Source organism: Rhinopithecus roxellana, chromosome 8 (assembly GCF_007565055.1).
Source record: "Rhinopithecus roxellana isolate Shanxi Qingling chromosome 8, ASM756505v1, whole genome shotgun sequence".
Taxonomy (NCBI): Eukaryota; Metazoa; Chordata; class Mammalia; order Primates; family Cercopithecidae; genus Rhinopithecus; species Rhinopithecus roxellana.
This window is the reverse complement of record NC_044556.1, coordinates 88,172,282-88,191,832: the sequence shown is the minus strand read 5'-3', so window position 1 is coordinate 88,191,832 and position 19,551 is coordinate 88,172,282. Positions and strand designations below refer to the sequence as shown.

The following is a 19,551-nucleotide window of genomic DNA, read 5'->3' as shown; positions in this document are numbered from 1 at the left end:
AAAAAAAAAAAAAAACTAGGGAAGCAAGATGGCCAAATAGAAACAGCTCCAGTCTGCAGCTCCCAGTGAGACCAATGCAGGAAGCAAGTGATTTCTGCATTTCCAACTGAGGTACCTGGTTCATCTCATTGGGACTGGTTAGACAGTGGGTGCAGCCCACAGAGGGCAAGCCAAAGCAGGGTGGAGCATTGCCTCACCCAGGAAGTGCAAGGGGTCAAGGAACTCCCTAGCCAAGGGAAGCCATAAGGGACTGTGCCATGAAGGACAAGGCTATGCAGCCCAGATACTACATTTTTCCCATGGTCTTGGCAATGCACAGACCGGGAAATTCTCTCAGATGCCTACACCACAAGGGCCATGGGTTTCAAACACAAAACTGGATGGCTGGTACAGCAAACACCGAGCTAGCTGCAGGAGTTTCTTTCATACCTCAGTGGCACCTGGAACACCAGTGAGATAGAACCATTCACTCCCCTAGAAAGGTGGATGAAGCCAAGGAGCCAAGTGGTCTTGCTCAACAGATCCCACCCCCAAGGAGCCCAGCAAGCTAAGATCCACCGGCTTGAAATTCTCATTATCAGCACGGCAGTCTGAAGTCAATCTGGGATGCTCAAGTTTGGTGGGGGAAGGGGTATCTGCCATTACTGAGGCTTGAGTAGGCAATTTTCCCCTCACAGTGTAAACAAAGCCCCTGGGAAGTTTGAACTGTGCAGAGCCCACCACAGCACCTGAAAGCCACTGTAGCTAGACTGCCTCTGTAGGTTCCTCCTCTCTGGGTATGGCATCTCTGAAAGAAAAGCAGCAGCCCCAGTCAGGGGCTTATAGATAAAACTCCCATCTCCTTGGCACAGAGCATCTGGGGGACGGGGTGGCTGTGGGCAAGCTTCAGCAGACTTAAATGTTCCTGCCCGCCAGGTCTGAAGAGAGCAACAGATGTTCCAGCATAGTGCTCAAGCTCTGCTAAGGGACAGACTGCCTCCTCAAGTGGGTCCCTGATCCCCGTGCCTCCTGACTGGGAAACATCTCCCAGCAGGGGTTGAAAGACACCTCATACAGGAGAGCTCCAGCTGGTATCTGGTGGGTGCCCCCTGAGACAAAGCTTCCAGAGGAAGGAGGAGGCAGCAATCTTTGCTGTTCTGCAGCCTCCACTGGTGACACCCAGGCAAACAGGGTCTGGAGTGGACCCCCAGCAAACTCCAGCAGACCTACAGATGAGGGGCCTGACTGGTAGAAGAAAAACTAACAAACAGAAAGCAATAGCATCAACATCAACAACAAAAAAATGATCATCCAAAAACTCCATCTGAAGGTTACCAACAGCAAAGACCAAAGGTAGATAAATCCACGAAGATGAGGAAAAGCCAGTGCACTAAAGCTGAAAACTCCAAAAACTAGAATGCCTCTCCTCCTCCAAAGGATCACAACTCCTACCTAGCAATGGAACAAAACTGGATGAAGAATGAGTTTGACGAACTGACAGAAGTAGGCTTCAGAAAGTGGGTAATAATAACAAACTCCTCCAAGCTAAAGGAGCATGTTCTAACCCAATGCAGGGAAGGTAAGAACCTTGATAAAAGGTTAGAAGAACTGCTAACTAGAATAACCAGTTTATAGAAGAACATAAATGACCTGATGGAGCTGAAAAACTCAGCACGACAACTTTGTGAAGCATACACAAGCATCAATAGCCAAAGCAATCAAGTGGAAAAAGGATATCAGAGATTGAAGATCAACTTAATGAAATAAAGCTTGAAGACAAGCCTAGAGAAAAAACAATGAAAAGGAATGAACAAAGCTTCAAAGAAATATGAGACTATGTGAAAAGACCAAAGCTACTGGTGTACCTGAAAGTGATGGGGAGAATGGAACCCAGTGGGAAAACACTCTTCAGGATATTATCTAGGAGAACTTCCCCAACCTAGCAAGACAGGCCAATATTCAAATTCAGGAAATACAGGGAATACCACAAAGATACTCCTTGAGAAGAGCAACCCCAAGACATATAATCATCAGATTCACTAAGGTTGAACTGAAAGAAAAAATGTAAAGGTCAGCCAGAGAGAAAGGTCGAGTTACCTACAAAGGGAAGTCCATCAGACTAACAGCGGATCTCACTGCAGAAACTCTACATGACAGAATAGACTGGGGGCCAATATTCAACATTCTTAAGAAAAGATTTTTCAACCCAGAATTTCATATCCAGCCAAATTAAGCTTCACAAGTGAAGGAGAAATAATATCCTTTAAAGACAAGCAAATGCTGAGGGATTTTGTCACCACCAGGCCAGCCTTACAATAGCTCCTGAAAGAACCACTACATACGGAAAGGAAAAACCGGCACCAGCCACCGCAAAAACATGCCAAATTGTAAAGACCATCGATACTATGAAGAAACTGCATCAACTAATGGGCAAAATAACCAGCTAGCATCATAATGACAGGATCAAATTCACACGTAACAATATTAACCTTAAATGTAAACAGGCTAAATGCCCCAATTAAAAGACACAGACTGGCAAATTGGATAAAGAGTCAAGATCCATCAGTGTGCTGTATTCAGGAGACACATCTCATGCGGAAAGACACACATAGGCTCAAAATAAAGAGGTGGAGGAAGATTTACCAAGCAAATGGAAAGCAAAACAAACAAACAAAGAAACAAAAGCAGAGGTTGCATTCCTAGCATCTGATAAAACAGACCTTAAACCAACAAAGATTTAAAAAAGACAAAGAAGGGTATTACATAATGGTAACGGGATCAATTCAACAAGAAGGGCTAACTATCCTAAATATATATGCACCTAATACAGGAGCACCCAGATTCATAAAGCAAGTTCTTAGAGACCTACAAAGAGGCTTAGACTCACACACAATAATAGTGGGAGACTTTAACATCCCACTGTCAATATTAGACAGATCAATGAGACAGAAAATTAACAAGGATATTCAGGACTTGAACTTAGCTCTGGACCAAGCAAACCTAATAGACATCTACACAACACTTCACCCCAAATCAACAAAATATACATTCTTCTCACCACCATATAGTACTTGCTTCTGAATGACTACTGGGTAAATGACAAAGTTAAGGCAGAAATGATTAAGTTCTTTGAAACCAATAAGAACAAAGAGAACAAACACATAACGTACCAGAATCACTGGGACACAGCTAAAGCAGCGTTTAGAGGGAAACTTATAGCAATCAATGCCCACAGGAGAAAGCAGGAAATATCTAAAATCGACACCCTAACATCAAAATTAAAAGAACTAGAGAAGCAAGAGCAAACAAATTCAAAAGTTAGCAGAAGACAAGAAATAACTAAGATCAAAGCAAAACTAAAGGAAATAGAGACAAAAAAATCTTCAAAAAATCAATGAATTCAGGAGCTGTTTTTTTTTTTTTTTTCAAAAGATTAACAAAATGGATAGACCACTAGCCAGACTAATAAAGAAGAAAAGAGAGAAGAATCTAGTAGACACAATAAAAAATGATAAAGGGGAGACAACTACTGATCCCACAGAAATACAAACTACCATCACAGAATACTGTAAATACCTTATACAAATAAAATAGAAAATCTAGAGGAAATGGACAAATTCCTGGACACATACAACCTCCCAAGACTAAACCAGGAGGAAGATGAATCCCTGAATAGACCAATAACAAGTTCTGAAATGGAGGCAGTAATTAATAGCCTACCAACCAAAAAAAGTCCAGGACCAGATGGATTCACAGCTGAATTCTACCAGAGGTACAAAGAGGAGCTGGTCCCATTCCATCTGAAACTATTCCAAACAACAGAAAAGGAGGGACTCCTCCCTAACTCATTTTCTGAGGCCAGCATCATCCTGATACCAAAGCCTGGCAGAGAAACCGCAAAAAAAGAAAATTTCAGGCCAACATCCCTGATGAACATGGATGCAAAAATCCTCAATAAAATATTGGCAAACCAAATCCAGCAGCACATTAAAAAGCTTATCCACCACGATTAAGTCAGGTTCATCCCTAGGATGCAAGGCTGGTTCAACATACACAAATCAATACACGTAATCCATCATGTAAACAGAACCAATGACAAAATCCACATGATTATCTCAATAGATGCAGAAAAGGCCTTCGATAAAATTCAACACCCCTTCATGCTAAAAAGTCTCAATAAACTAGGTATTGATGGAACATACCCACAGCCAATATTATACGAACAGGCAAAAGCTGGAAGCATTTCCTTTGAAAACTGGCACAAGATGAGGTTGCCTTCTCTCACCACATAATATTCAACATAATATTGGAAGTTCTGGCCAGGGCAATCAGGCAAGAGAAAGAAAGAAAGCATATTCAAACAGGAAGAGAGGAAGTCAAAGTATCTCTCTTTGCAGATGATATGATCGTATACTAAGAAAACCCCATCGTCTCAGCCCAAAAACTCCTTATGCTGATAAGAAACTTCAGCAAAGCCTCAGGATACAAAATCAATGTGCAAAAGTCACAAGCATTCCTATACACCAATAATAGACAAACAGAGAGCCTAATCATGAACAAACTCCCATTCACAACTGCTTCAAAGAGAGTAAAATACAACTTACAAGAGATGTGAAGGACCTCTTCAAGGAGAACTACAAACAACTGTTCAAGGAAATAAGAGAGGACACAAACAAATGGAAAAACATTCCATGCTCATGGATAGGAAGAATCAATATTGTGAAAACAGTCATATTTCCCAAAGTAATTTACAGATTCAATGCTATTCCCATTAAGCTATCATTGACTTTCTTCACATAATTAGAAAAAACTACTTTAAATTTAATATGGAACCAAACAAAAGCCTTTATAGCCAAGACAATCCTAAGCAAAAAGAACAAAACTGGAGGCATCATGCTACCTGACTTCAATATATTACAAGGCTACAGTAACCAAAACAGCATGGTACTGGTACCATAACAGACATATAGACCAATGGAACAGAACAGAGGCCTCAGAAATAACACCACACATCTACAACCATCTGATCTTTGAAAAACCTGACAAAACAAGCAATGGGCAAAGGATTCCCTATTTAATTAAAAGTGTTGGGAAAACTGGCTAGCCATATGCAGAAAACTGAAACTGGACCCCTTCTTTACACCTTATACAAAAATTAACTCAAGACAGATTAAAGACTTAAATGTAAGACCTAAAACCATAAAAACCCTAGAAGAAAACCTAGGCAATACCATTCAGAACAGAGGCATGGGCAAAGACTTCATGACTAAAACACCAAAAGCAATTGCAACAAAAGCCAAAATTGACAAATGGGATCTAATTAAACTAAAGAGCTTCTGTAGAGCAAAAGAAACTATCATCAGAGTGAACAGACAACCTACAGAATGGGAGAATACTTTTGCAATCTATCCATCTGACAAAGGGCTAATATCCAGAATCTACAAAGAACTTAAACAAATATACAAGAAAAAAATAACCCCATTAAAAAGTGGGCAAAGGATATGAACAGACACTTTTCAAAAGAAGACATTCATGCAGCAAACCAACATATGAAAAAAAAAAAGCTCATCATCACTGGTCATTAAAGAAATGCAAATAAAAACAACAAGATACCATCTCACGCCAGTTAGAATGGTGATCATTAAAAAGTCAGGAAACAACAGATGCTGTGGAGAAAAAGGAATGCTTCTACACTGTTGGTGGGGGTGTAAATTAGTTTGACCATTGTGGAAGACAGTGATTCCTCAAGGATCTAGAACTAGAAATACCATTTGACCCAACAATCCCATTACTGTGTATATACCCAAAGGATTATAAATCATTTTATTCTAGACACATGCACACGTATGTTTACTGCAGCACTATTCACAATAGCAAAGACTTGGAAGCAACCCAAATGCCCATCAATGTTAGCCTTGATAAAGAAAATATGGCACATATACACCATGGAAAACTACACAACCATAAAAAAGAATGAGTTCACGTCCTTTGCAGGGATGCCGATGAAGATGGAAACCATTATTCTCAGTAAACTAAAACAGGAACAGAAAAACAAACACTGCATGTTCTCACTCATAAGTTGGAGTTGAACAATGAGAACACATAGGCACAGGGAGGGGAACATGATACACTGGGGCTGTCCGGGAGTGGGGGGTAAGGGGAGGGATAGCATTAGGAGAAGTAACTAATGTAGATTACAGGTTGATGGGTGCAGCAAACCACCATGGCAATGTATACCTATGTAACAAATCTGCACATTCTGCACATGTATCCCAGAACTTAAAGTATTAAAATAAAAAAGAAAGAAAGAAAGAAAGAAAGAAAGAAAGAAAGAAAGAAAGAAAGAAAGAAAGAAAGAAAGAAAGAAAGAAAGAAAGAAAGAAAGAAAAGAAATGTACATCCTCAGACTGTGCCTACTGAAACAGAAATCTCTTGTTTTATGAAGCCTTCGAGGTGATTCTCTTGGCCACTAAAGTTTGAGAATCATCATCCTTAGCATTTAAATATATTAAATTTCATAAGTTGTATATAGATATACACATATATGCATTCATATATATATAAATATATATTTATTTGCATTTTGCATCATACCTGGAAAAATTATGGTATATAGTAAATACACAGTACCAGTTAGTTGTTAATTAACCATCTTTGTTCCTTACCTTCCCATTTCAGATACTTTTTCCAGGGATGCAATTTGGATCAATTGCTGCAGCCAGTAAATTGCAACTTTGATAAACATGATATAATTAAAGAATTACCTTTAGAAAAGTACTTTTCATCTCTGAAACTGCCTTATCCCTGATGTCCTCAAGTTGTTTCAATGCCTGGGTAGCTTGCTGTAACTGCTCTTCACAAAATTCATCTAGAGAATATGTTCGAGAACTATCCAGCTAATTAGATGATAGTATATGATCAGTGTTAGAAAGTCAAAATTCATATTTAAAAAAGATAAAACATTTGGTCTTTTCATGTCATAAAGAAGATCCCATATTTTACATTTTGTTCTGTATATCTCATATGACTTACATGTTTCTCAAATTTAAACACTCGTTAAATCTCACTAAATCTTGATTAAAATACAGAAAAATACATTATTGTTTTAAATAATAACTAAGATTAAACCAAAACAGAAAATTCAAGAGTTGATGTGTTTTTGAAACATTTATGCATGCAGAGAATCCACCAATCCCAGAAACTACTTTTACTTCTGAAGCCACAACTATCTGTTAACAATTTAAAACACAAAAATAAAATACAGCATTATCAGGGGAACCAGTCTCCAATATTTCAACGTAGGTTCTTTTCTATTTTCCCTAAGTGTTGGTCGGTCTGAGAAATAAAGAGAATGAGTACAAAGAGAGAAATTTTACAGCTGGGCCTCTGTGGGTGACATCACATATTGGCAGGTTCCATGATGCCCCCTGAGCTGCAAAACCAGCAAGTTTTTATTAGGGATTTCAAAAGGGGAAGGAGTGTATGAATAGGAAGTCGGTCACAGACATCACATGCTTCAAAAGGTAATAAAACATCACAAGACATATGGCAGAGCAAGATCACAAGGCCAGGGCAAAATTAGAATTACTGATGAGGTTCCATGTCCCGCTGGGCATGCATTCTCATTGATAAACATCTTAACAGGAAACAGGGTTTGAAAGCAGACAATTTGCCAGGCTGGAATTTCTTAATCCTAGCAAGCCTGAGAGTGCTGCAGGAGACCAGGGCATATTTCATCCCTTATCTTCAACTGCATAAGACAGACACTCCCAGAGCGGCCATTTTAGAGACCTCCCCCTGGAAATGCATTCCCTTCCCAGGATTATTCCTTGCTGGGAAAAGAATTCAGTGATATTTCTCCTATTCGCTTTCTGCAAGAAGAGAAATATGACCCTGTTCTGCCAGGCCCCACAGGCATTCAGACCTTATGGTTATCTCCCTTGTTCCCTGAAAATTGCTGTTATCCTGTGCTTTTTCAAGGTGACCAGATTTCATATTGTTCAAACACACATGTTTTACAAACAATTTGTACAGATAATGCAATCATCAAAGGGTCCTGAGGTGACATACATCCTCAGCTTATGAAGATGATGGGATTAAGAGATTAAAGTAAAGACAGGCATAGGAAATTATAAGAGTATTGATTGGGGAAGTGATAAATGTCCATGAAAGCTTCACAATTTATGTTCAGAGACTGCAGTAAAGACAGGCATAAGAAATTATAAAAGTATTAATTTGGGGAACTAATAAATGTCCATGAAATCTTCACAATTCATGTTTTTCTGCTGTGGCTTCAACCGGTCCCTCTGTTCGGGGTCCCTGACTTCCCACAACACAGCATAAAGAGGGTAAAATTACATGATTCGGCCGGGCACGGTGGCTCAAGCCTGTAATCCCAGCACTTTGGGAGGCCGAGGCGGGCGGATCACGAGGTCAGGAGATCGAGACCATCCTGGCTAACACGGTGAAACCCCGTCTCTACTAAAAATACAAAAACTAGCCGGGCGAGGTGGTGGGCGCCTGTAGTCCCAGCTACTCGGGAGGCTGAGGCAGGAGAATGGCGTAAACCCGGGAGGCGGAGCTTGCAGTGAGCTGAGATCTGGCCACTGCACTCCAGTCCGGGCAACAGAGCGAGACTCCGCCTCAAAAAAAAAAAAAAAAAAAAAAAAGAAAATTACATGATTCAAACAAAGTTAATTTTATTCACAATTCAGTCAGAATCTATATGGAAGAAATCTCCATCAACTATGCTATGAATTAATCTCTGGTAATACAAAAACATAATGTTCCATCCATGCATATATATTCCATCATTCTTCCTTCTTTCAGTATTATTTTTCCACTACTGTGTTAATTCTCTGAACAAAATATATTTTCATTAATAAATATGCAGATATCTTTATTTTTTATCATATAGTTTTACTATAAAAATTAATAAATGTATCTTCCCACAACAAAAAAGACTGAAAAGTACTGCTCTTGCTTAAAATTTTGGATTTACTCTTTAAGTTTCCATTCTCCTGGTTCCATATCTGACTACCACGTCTGAATTTTTCAAAACCTCTCTGCCATTCTGGTCTTACTGACAACATCCTAATTAAAGTCTTCATTGCTTATACCTGCATTTATCCAGTACCATAACTGATGTCTATCACCCAAGTATCTCTCCACTTCCAATTTTTCCCAAAGACCAATATTACAACAATTTTCCTAAAATACTATGTTCAAAAACTTTGAATAGTTGTTCTTTAAGAGTAGTTCTCAAAATTTATCCTGCACAAGAGTTAACTGAGGAACCTATTTAAAATGTAGATTACCAGCACCACTCACTGCCCTCTCTTGCAAAAGGAATGGGACACAAATATTTACATTTTTATTAAGCACCCAAATACTGCACAATAAAACAAACTTCACTCGAATGTGAAACATGATCCAAAGTCTCAACTCTACACGATTCTGTCAACTTGGATAAGTGACAATCTCTCTAGAACTAAGTTTTGTTCGAATAGGTGAATTTTATTCAAAATTCATTCAGAATCTAGCCGGGAGAAATCTCCATCAACTAAGCTAAGAATTCATCTCTGGTAATACAAAAACATAATGTTCCATCCATTTGAAAGTAAAGATTTGAACAAACAATATATGTTCTTTACCTTCCAGTTCAAGAAATTCCGCCCTCTTTAAAGGTATGCTTTCATCCCAGCAGAGTACACGTATGACCACCATTAATGGCATTAACTTCTGAACAATCCCATTCTTCACATTCATAACCTTGCTTCATTCTCCTTACATCCTCATTGTCAGTCTTCATTGGTGTCTGCATCCCTGGGCTATGCATAGCCTTCCGATTCTAACGCACAACTGGCCACCTTTGACTCCTGACCCCAGCTTGGTTTTCCAGGATATGAATCTCTGCTCTTCCTCCATCGAAACCTGGCTTTTCCACATACAGTATCAGAAATTCCCATTCTTGTAAACTGCCCTCATAACAATCACCACTAGGAGTTCCCCTGCCCTATGGGCAGGTTGAAATCCTACTTTTCCCTTACTGTGTTATTCTTGGCCTGACATTCATGAGCCAATCTAATTTTCAAATCAAATATATATTGAATGCCTTACTCACATTTATATTCTTTATTTAAAAGCCTCATCTCCTCCCCTATGGCTATTCAAATCCAGCACAGCCTAGCTCAAAATATGAGGCATGACCTAACTTTAATTCCAAATAAGGCTAATCTCTGCCTCCTCTGGATTTCTGTAACATGACTGTTTTGCAAGTATTGTTTGCATGTAAACATTTGTTACCTTATACTTTGCTAATGATTAGGTAGAATGATTAGCACAACAAAGAAACTATCTCTCAAATTAGTTTTCATTTTTATATGTAAAGAATTATTTCTTCCCATGAACTGTAAGCAGATTGAAAACAGCAAAGCTTTGCTTTTCACTTTGTATTAATCTCCTTTGCACAGCACTTTGCATGTAATAGATAATAAATACTTACATATTGTCTGGAAAAGTTTGTTCTCTTCCTCCTGATGTTCCATATTAAAGCTGACATGGCCTAAGGTCTCTAGGAAAGAGTCCTAACATTTCTTCTCTATCACTGGTCATGTTCTCTATCATTTGTTAGCATTTAAGGTGCAGACTTCAAAGGTATTTTAAAGTGTTTTATGCCTTCCCACCCATCATTAAAAATTAATAAATTTTGTCACTCAGCCATTTACAAAACAATCTAATATCACAGAGTTTTGTGTTTTTTTTTTTTTTTTTTTTTTTTTTTTTTTTTTTGAGATGGAGTCTCGCTCTGTCGCCCAGGCTGGAGTGCAGTGGCCGGATCTCAGCTCACTGCAAGCTCCGCCTCCCGGGTTTACGCCATTCTCCTGCCTCAGCCTCCTGAGTAGCTGGGACTACAGGCGCCTGCCACCTCACCCGGCTAGCTTTTTCTATTTTTTAGTAGAGACGCGGTTTCACCGTGTTAGCCAGGATGGTCTCGAACTCCTGACCTCGTGATCTGCCCGTCTCGGCCTCCCAAAGTGCTGGGATTACAGGCTTGAGCCACCGCGCCCAGCCCACAGAGTATTTTATTTTCTTCTACATGAAAACCATATCCTATTTCCTTCTACATAAAAACCAAATCAAAAAGATTCCTCTGTGAACTGAACAATGAGATCACTTGGACTGGGAAGGGGAACATCACGCACTGGGGCCTATCATGGGGAGGGGGGAGGGGGGAGGAGGGAGGGATTGCATTGGGGAGTTATACATGATATAAATGATGAATTGATGGGTGCTGACGAGTTGATGGGTGCAGCACACCAACATGGCATAAGTATACATATGTAACAAACCTGCACGTTATGCACATGTACCCTAGAACTTAAAGTATAATAAAAAAAAAAAGATTAAAAAAATAAAAAATAAAAAATAAAAAAATAAAACAATACAGGTATAAAAAATACATCTATGTAATAATTTCTCTTCCTTCATTAATTTATTCTTTTATTCAAAGACTAGTGTTGAGCACCTACTATGTATCAATCACTACACATAATTCTAAACACCAGATGTTGATTTACAAGTATTGATCTTGTCACATGTAGTCAACACAACTGATTTTCGAGCTAATTATCAAATATTTAACTTGTCCAAGCCCCTTAAGAATTCCTCTTTCTTAGTCTAGATAACTCTACCAATTTTGCTTTTCTCCCTCATACATTGAGTGAGTGAAGTAAAAAATGCTAGAATCTTGTTCAATTGTAGACTAGTTCTAGGTACTTAACCACTCAAAAGAGCTATCTTATAGAAATTAAATTATTCCATTAAGAGGCTCACTTTTTCTAGAATCTTGAAATAGGAGAATTCATAAATTTAACCAAAACTTCTGAGTTGAAGCTTATGATAATATCTTGACAGCTATACAGGAGGAAGAATAGTTGATAACTATCAATTATGTATAAGAAGTAACTGATTATTTTAAATAATATTACACATTTGGAAATACATTTGAAAATAAAGGGTCTTATGGACTTAGGTTACTCATAAGGAAGAAACTACAAGAAATGTTAACTATTAAAATTTATTGCAAGGAACTCATGTTCTTTGCAGATATTTTAGAACAGTAGTAATCAAAAGAGATGGTTTATTTATGAATTTAGAAATCTGTATATTTTTTAATTCAAATGCTATATGTTCTTCCTAGTTTCTATATACCAATATTAGCTTATAGTAGTATACTTCTACTCACCTTTACAAGGCATATGGCAGATAGATTATTTTCATGGCCATTATAATTTTTGAGATTAATTGCATCTTCACAAAGTCCTCTTATATAAAGCAAACAGGCTTGAAATAAGTCATCAGCCAAAAAAAGATGGTGGTACAAAAATGACCTGAAAGTTAAAAAATTTCTACAGATTTATCTCTCATTCAGAATGAATAAAATTAATTTAGAGGTAAGTAGTATGGTTTAGTTAATATCCTTACAGTCAAAATGTTTTACATCTACCCCATTTTAAATGATAATGATTAGTAAGCATTAGGGGTTGTGTTTGGATGATAATGTTGTAGGCAAGGCTTTGGGGACTAGGTGTGTTGAATAAGAACAAAATAGAAGGGGGAACAAGTAATGACATTCTATTATGCCATTGAGTTCTAATTTTGAAATATGAGGAAGTATTATCTAAAATGAATTATATGTCCTCAATGTATTAAATTCACTAAATCAAAATAAATTCCTTCAATGTACTTTTCTCCCAATTATAGGAAAAAATACTAATTGGATTAGAGACCATTGGGAGAATGTTTCTTAAAATTTCCAACTACTTATATGCTAAAATAAAGAAGATGGGCCCTTTTCTTTTCTCTGTCTTTTTCTACTAGTCTAAATAATGATCACAAAGGTGAGACAAATCACTACTAACTACACTGGAAATAATAGAAAGACAGAACTTGGGGAGAAAAGGGCAGAGTAGAAGAGATGAGGTTCCTTAAAAATTGGATCAAGTAAAGCAAACTTCCCTGTGCAACAGTGTGTGGAGAAGAGGGAGCCTTCTGCCCTGAATCATCCCTTTGGAGTGGCTGAGTTTTAAGGGTTATCAAGCTCATAATATACAGAAAACATAATAATCAGAAATTATCTCTTCCCTCTTTCTATTTTATAGTTGAGGGCTTTATATATTATAAAGCTAGTGAATTTTAAGCTTCATGGGTTCATCATTGACACTGTCTATTCCAAAGTCCTGTACTATTTATCTTACAGAACCCTCCCAATTATATAAGCCTCACATAACGTAAAACTACTCCTAGACACAGAAGAATTTGATGACATCCCTTTAAGTATCTGATACAGAAAAGGAGATTATGCTAAAGACATGTGGCACATCATGGAAAGTAAAATATCACAAAAAGCAAACACAATCTCAGTATTTATTAACAAGAGGTTGACTATCAAAATTTAGGTAATAATAGACTCACATTATTCAGTTTTTTTTTTAAAGTTTTATTTTCTTCCTTTAAAAATGTACTACATTTTGGTTTGCATATTTCAACATAGATATGAAAATGGGAAGGGTGCACATACAAGTAATTATAAGAATGGAAAACATGAAAAAATGTATAGCTGTAATGCATTATCTGATAGGAGAAAAATAGCACATCGACTAATGACTGTCTTCAAGCATAAGTATTATAAGGAACTCACCACAAATTTCTGTTTTATTACAAAAGAAAACAAAATACATTCTACACAACATAACTCACACACAAACTAGAACTGCTTGGTATTAGGGAACATATCACAAAAGACTATTACTACTCAGCTACTGGATTCCAGGAAAAATGAAATAGACATACTTTTCACTGTTCTTCCTGCTCAGCACAACTAAAAACTCTGGATATTACATTAAAGCTGACATAACAAAACATTGAAGGGTGGGGAAGAAAAGGCAAAGGTGTCTAGAAATGACATGGTGGTAAGTTCCCTGGGTTTTCTTTTTGCCCAATATATCCAAGACTTGAAGCTGAAGAAACCAGTAACCTAGAAATGCCAATGGGTGCAGATTAAGAAAAAAAAGTCCATTGTCTAGATAAAGGACCAAGAAAGGGGCAGCCTACCATGACAGAAACTTTTATTCAATAACTATTCTATTCCAGCCAAATACCATAGGGAAAAAAGGGTGAGTGGGAAGCCTAGAGTTCTACTCTTGGAGAATTGTTATAAAGCACCCTTAATGCCTCCACGGAGGGTTTTCAGGGAAAGTGAAATAGGGAGCTTGGACATTTGTCCCCAATGGGTGATAATATGTAAAGAAATAGAAGACATAAAGAAGAACCAAATGGAAATTTTAGAATTAAAAAATACAATGACAGAAATACAAAAAACTCAATGGATGAACTCAATGATAGAATGAAGTAGACAGAGAAACAAATAAGTGAACTGACAGAAAAACAGAAATTATCCAATTCAAACAACAGCAAAAAAAATGAGGGAAGTGAATCGCTTGAACCCAGGAGGAAGAGGTTGCAGTGAGCTGAGATCATGCCACTGCACTCCATCCAGCCTGGGCAACAGAGTGACCACCTCAGAAAAAAGAAAAAAAAAAAAAGAACAAATCTTCATTCACCTGTGGGATTACAAAATTGATCTAGCATTTGTGTCTGAAGTCCCAGAAGGAGAGGTTAAAGAAGACAGGGCTTAAAAAAAAAATAAAAAATACTTGAAGAAATAATGGCTGAAACATTCTAAATTTGTCAAAAGAAACACAAACCTAGAAATTCAAGAAGCTAAAGTAACTCAAAACAGGATAAAGACAAAGAAATCCACAACCAAGACACGTCAAAGTCAAACTTCTGAAAACTAAACACAAAGAAAAAAACCTTGAAATCAGCAAGAGGAAAAACATTTTATCTATAGGAGAAAAACAATTCAAATGACCATAGAGGTTAGAAGAAAGTGACACAATGTTTTTCAAGTGCTGAAAGAAAGGAACTGTCAACCCAGAATCCTACATCTAGCAATAATGTTCATGAATTAAGAGGAAATTAAGACATTCTAAGACAAAGGAAAAGTAAAAGAACTTGTTTACTAACAGACCTACACTAAAAATATGTCTAGAGAAAGTTCTTTAAACAGAAATCAAACAACCAAACAATAAAAGAAGGAACACTACAACATTAAAAAGGAGGGGAAAAGATGATAAACAAAAATATAAGCAAATAGAATATTCCTCTCATGAGTTCTCTAAATTCTATTTGATGATAGAAGCAAAAATAATAACATTGTTTGATAAAGTTTCAAATGTACACATAAAAACTAAGACAATATATTACAAACAGGAAGGTAAAGAAACATGAAGGTTGCTACATGTTCAAACTGATAAAATTATAACACCAGTAGACTGTAATGTATATATAATCTTATACTACAGCAACCATTTAAAAAGCTACATAAAGAGACACATTGAAAAATACTACAGATAAATCGAAATGGAATTCTTAAAAATGTTCAGGGCAGGAAGCATAAAGCATAGAAACAAACAGCAGAGAGAACTAACAGAATCCAAAAAAAAATGGCTTATAACTTAAAGCCCATATAAATAATCAGATTAAATTTAAATAGTCTAAATATGGCAATTAAAAGACAGAGATTGGTAGAATGGGTTTTAAAATATGGCATAGGTTAGGCACAGTGGCTCACTCCTGTAATCTCAGCATTCTGGGAGGCTGAGGCGGGCAGATCACCTGAGGTTGGGAGTTCGAGACCAGCCTGACCAACATGGAGAAACCCCGTCTCTACTAAAAATACAAAATTAGCTGGGTGTGGTGGTGGGCACCTGTGATGCCAGCTACTTGGGAAGCTGAGGCAGGAGAATGGCTTGAACCCAGGAGACCGAAGTTGTGGTGAGTTGAGATCTTGCCATTACACTCTAGCCTGGGCAACAAGAGTGAAATTCCATCTCAAAAAAAAAAAAAAAATGCATGGCACAATTATATGCTGTCTATAAGAAACTCACTTCAAATATAGGCATATCAAAAGTAAAAGGATGGAAAAGATACACTGTGTAAACACTAAGCAAAAGAAAACATAGTGGCTATATTAAAACCAAATAAAGAAAACTACCAGTACAAAGAACAAAGAAAACTACCAGATATACTGAGGGACACTATACAACGTTAAAAGCATCAATCCACCAAGAAGATAGAGTAATTCTAAGCGTGTATGCACCAACAATAGGGTTACAAAATGTCCAACAAAAACTGAACTGAAAGGAAAAGGAGACAAATCCACAATTACAGCTGGAGACTTCAGCACTCTCTCAACAACTGACAAACCAACTAGGCAGAAGATCAGCAAAGATATAGAAAGCTAAACAACTTTATCAACCAAGTGGGTCTAAGCAGTGTTCTACAGAATACTCCACCCAACAACAGAAGAATACACAATCTTTTCAAGTTCCCGTGGAACATATATCAATAAAGACCATATCCTGGAAACAACAACAACAACTCAACAAATTTTTTAAAAATCATACAGACTGGCGGAGCAAGATGGCCGAATAGGAACAGCTCCAGTCTCCAACTCCCAGCGCGATCGACACAGAAGACCGGTGATTTCTGCATTTTCAACTGAGGTACTGGGGTCATCTCACTAGGGAGTGCCGGACAATCGGTGCTGGTCAGCTGCTGCAGCCTGACCAGCGAGAGCTGAAGCAGGGCGAGGCATCGCCTCACCTGGAAGCGCAAGGGGGAAGGGGATCCGTTTTCCTAGCCAGGGGAACTGAGACACACAACACCTGGAAAATCGGGTAACTCCCACCCCAATACTGCGCTGTAAGCATACAGGCATTCCAGGAGAATATATCCCACACCTGGCCGGGAGGGTCCCACGCCCACGAAGCCTCCCTCACTGCTAACACAGCAGTCTGCCGCGATCTATCCGCAAGGCAGCAGCGAGGCTGGGGGAGGGGCGCCCGCCATTGCTGAGGCTTAAGTAGGTAAACAAAGCCGCTGGGAAGCTCGAACTGGGTGGAGCTCACAGCAGCTCAAGGAAGCCTGCCTGTCTCTGTAGTCTCCACCTCTGGGGACAGCGCACAGCTGAAGACCAACAGGGGAAGTAGCGGGAGCCGGTGCAGACGCGAACGACTCTGTCTGACAGCTTTGGGGAGAGCCGCGGATCTCCCAACGCGGAGGTTGAGATCTGAGAACGGACAGACTGCCTGCTCAGGTGTGTCCCTGACCCCTGAGTAGCCTAGCTGGGAGAAATCCCCCACTAGGGGCAGTCTGACACCCCACACCTCACAGGGTGGAGTACACCCCTGAGAGGACACTTCCAAAGGAAGAATCAGACAGGTACACTCGCTGTTCAGCAATATTCTATCTTCGGCAACCTCTGCTGCTGATACCCAGGCAAACAGGGTCTGGAGTGGACCTCAAGCAATCTCCAACAGACCAACAGAGAGTCCTTCTGACTGTCAGAAGGAAAACTATCAAACAGGAAGGACACCTATACCAAAACCCCATCAGTTCGTCACCACCATCAAAGACCAGAGACAGATAAAACCACAAAGATGGGGAAGAAGCAGGGCAGAAAAGCTGGAAATTCAAAAAATAAGAGCGCATCTCCCCCTGCAAAGGAGCGCAGCCCATCACCAGCAACGGATCAAAGCTGGTCAGAGAATGACTTGGACGAGAGGAGAGAAGAAGGCTTCAGTCCATCAAACTTATCAGAGCTAAAGGAGGAATTACGTACCCAGCGCAAAGAAACTAAAAATCTTGAAAAAAGAGTGGAAGAATTGACAGCTAGACTCATTAATGCAGAGAAGATCATAAACGAAATGACAGAGATGAAAACCATGACACGAGAAATACGTGACAAATGCACAAGCTTCAGTAACCGACTCGATCAACTGGAAGAAAGAGTATCAGCGATTGAAGATCAAATGAATGAAATGAAGCGAGAAGAGAAACCAAAAGAAAAAAGAAGAAAAAGAAATGAGCAAAGCCTGCAAGAAGTATGGGATTACGTAAAAAGACCAAATCTACGTCTGATTGGGGTGCCTGAAAGTGAGGGGGAAAATGGAACCAAGTTGGAAAACACTCTTCAGGATATCATCCAGGAGAACTTCCCCAACCTAGTAGGGCAGGCCAACATTCAAATTCAGGAAATACAGAGAACGCCACAAAGATACTCCTCCAGAAGAGCAACTCCAAGACACATAATTGCCAGATTCACCAAAGTTCAAATGAAGGAAAAAATCTTAAGGGCAGCCAGAGAGAAAGGTCGGGTCACCCACAAAGGGAAGCCCATCAGACTAACAGCAGATCTCTCGGCAGAAACTCTACAAGCCAGAAGAGAGTGGTGGCCAATATTCAACGTTCTTAAAGAAAAGAATTTTAAACCCAGAATTTCATATCCAGCCAAACTAAGTTTCATAAGTGAAGGAGAAATAAAATCCTTTACAGATAAGCAAATGCTTAGAGATTTTGTCACCACCAGGCCTGCCTTACAAGAGACCCTGAAGGAAGCCCTAAACATGGAAAGGAACAACCGGTACCAGCCATCGCAAAAACATGGCAAAATGTAAAGACCATCGAGGCTAGGAAGAAACTGCATCAACTAACGAGCAAAATAACCAGTTAATATCATAATGGCAGGATCAAGTTCACACATAACAATATTAACCTTAAATGTTAATGGACTAAATGCTCCAATTAAAAGACACAGACTGGCAAACTGGATAAAGAGTCAAGACCCATCAGTCTGCTGTATTCAGGAGACCCATCTCACATGCAGAGACATACATAGGCTCAAAATAAAGGGATGGAGGAAGATCTACCAAGCAAATGGAGAACAAAAAAAAGCAGGGGTTGCAATCCTAGTCTCTGATAAAACAGACTTTAAACCATCAAAGATCAAAAGAGACAAAGAAGGCCATTACATAATGGTAAAGGGATCAATTCAACAGGAAGAGCTAACTCTCCTAAATATATATGCACCCAATACAGGAGCACCCAGATTCATAAAGCAAGTCCTTAGAGACTTACAAAGAGACTTAGACTCCCATACAATAATAATGGGAGACTTCAACACTCCGCTGTCAACATTAGACAGATCAACGAGACAGAAAGTTCACAAGGATATCCAGGAATTGAACTCATCTCTGCACCAAGCGGACCTAATAGACATCTATAGAACTCTCCACCCCAAATCAACAGAATATACATTCTTCTCAGCACCACATCGCACTTATTCCAAAATTGACCACATAATTGGAAGTAAAGTACTCCTCAGCAAATGTAAAAGAACAGAAATTATAACAAACTGTCTCTCAGACCACAGTGCAATCAAACTAGAACTCAGGACTAAGAAACTCAATCAAAACCGCTCAACTACATGGAAACTGAACAACCTGCTCCTGAATGACTACTGAGTACATAACGAAATGAAAGCGGAAATAAAGATGTTCTTTGAAACCAATGAGAACAAAGATACAACATACCAGAATCTCTGGGACACATTTAAAGCAGTGTGTAGAGGGAAATTTATAGCACTAAATGCCCACAAGAGAAAAC

The 19,551-nt window shown here is 38.7% G+C and overlaps 1 protein-coding gene across 3 annotated transcripts in view; it reads right to left on the bottom strand.

Moving 5' to 3' along the window:
* Nucleotides 1-19,551, bottom strand: part of DNAH14 (dynein axonemal heavy chain 14) — a 575,377-nt gene that overhangs the window by 487,277 nt on the left and 68,549 nt on the right. For all 3 annotated transcript variants that reach the window (XM_030936505.1, XM_010352733.2, XM_030936506.1), the window contains 2 exons: nt 12,227-12,371; nt 6,744-6,875 (listed from right to left, as the gene is read on the bottom strand). In XM_030936505.1, coding sequence (XP_030792365.1) covers nt 6,744-6,875; nt 12,227-12,371 — 277 coding nt within the window. The remainder of the gene's footprint in view (nt 1-6,743; nt 6,876-12,226; nt 12,372-19,551) is intronic.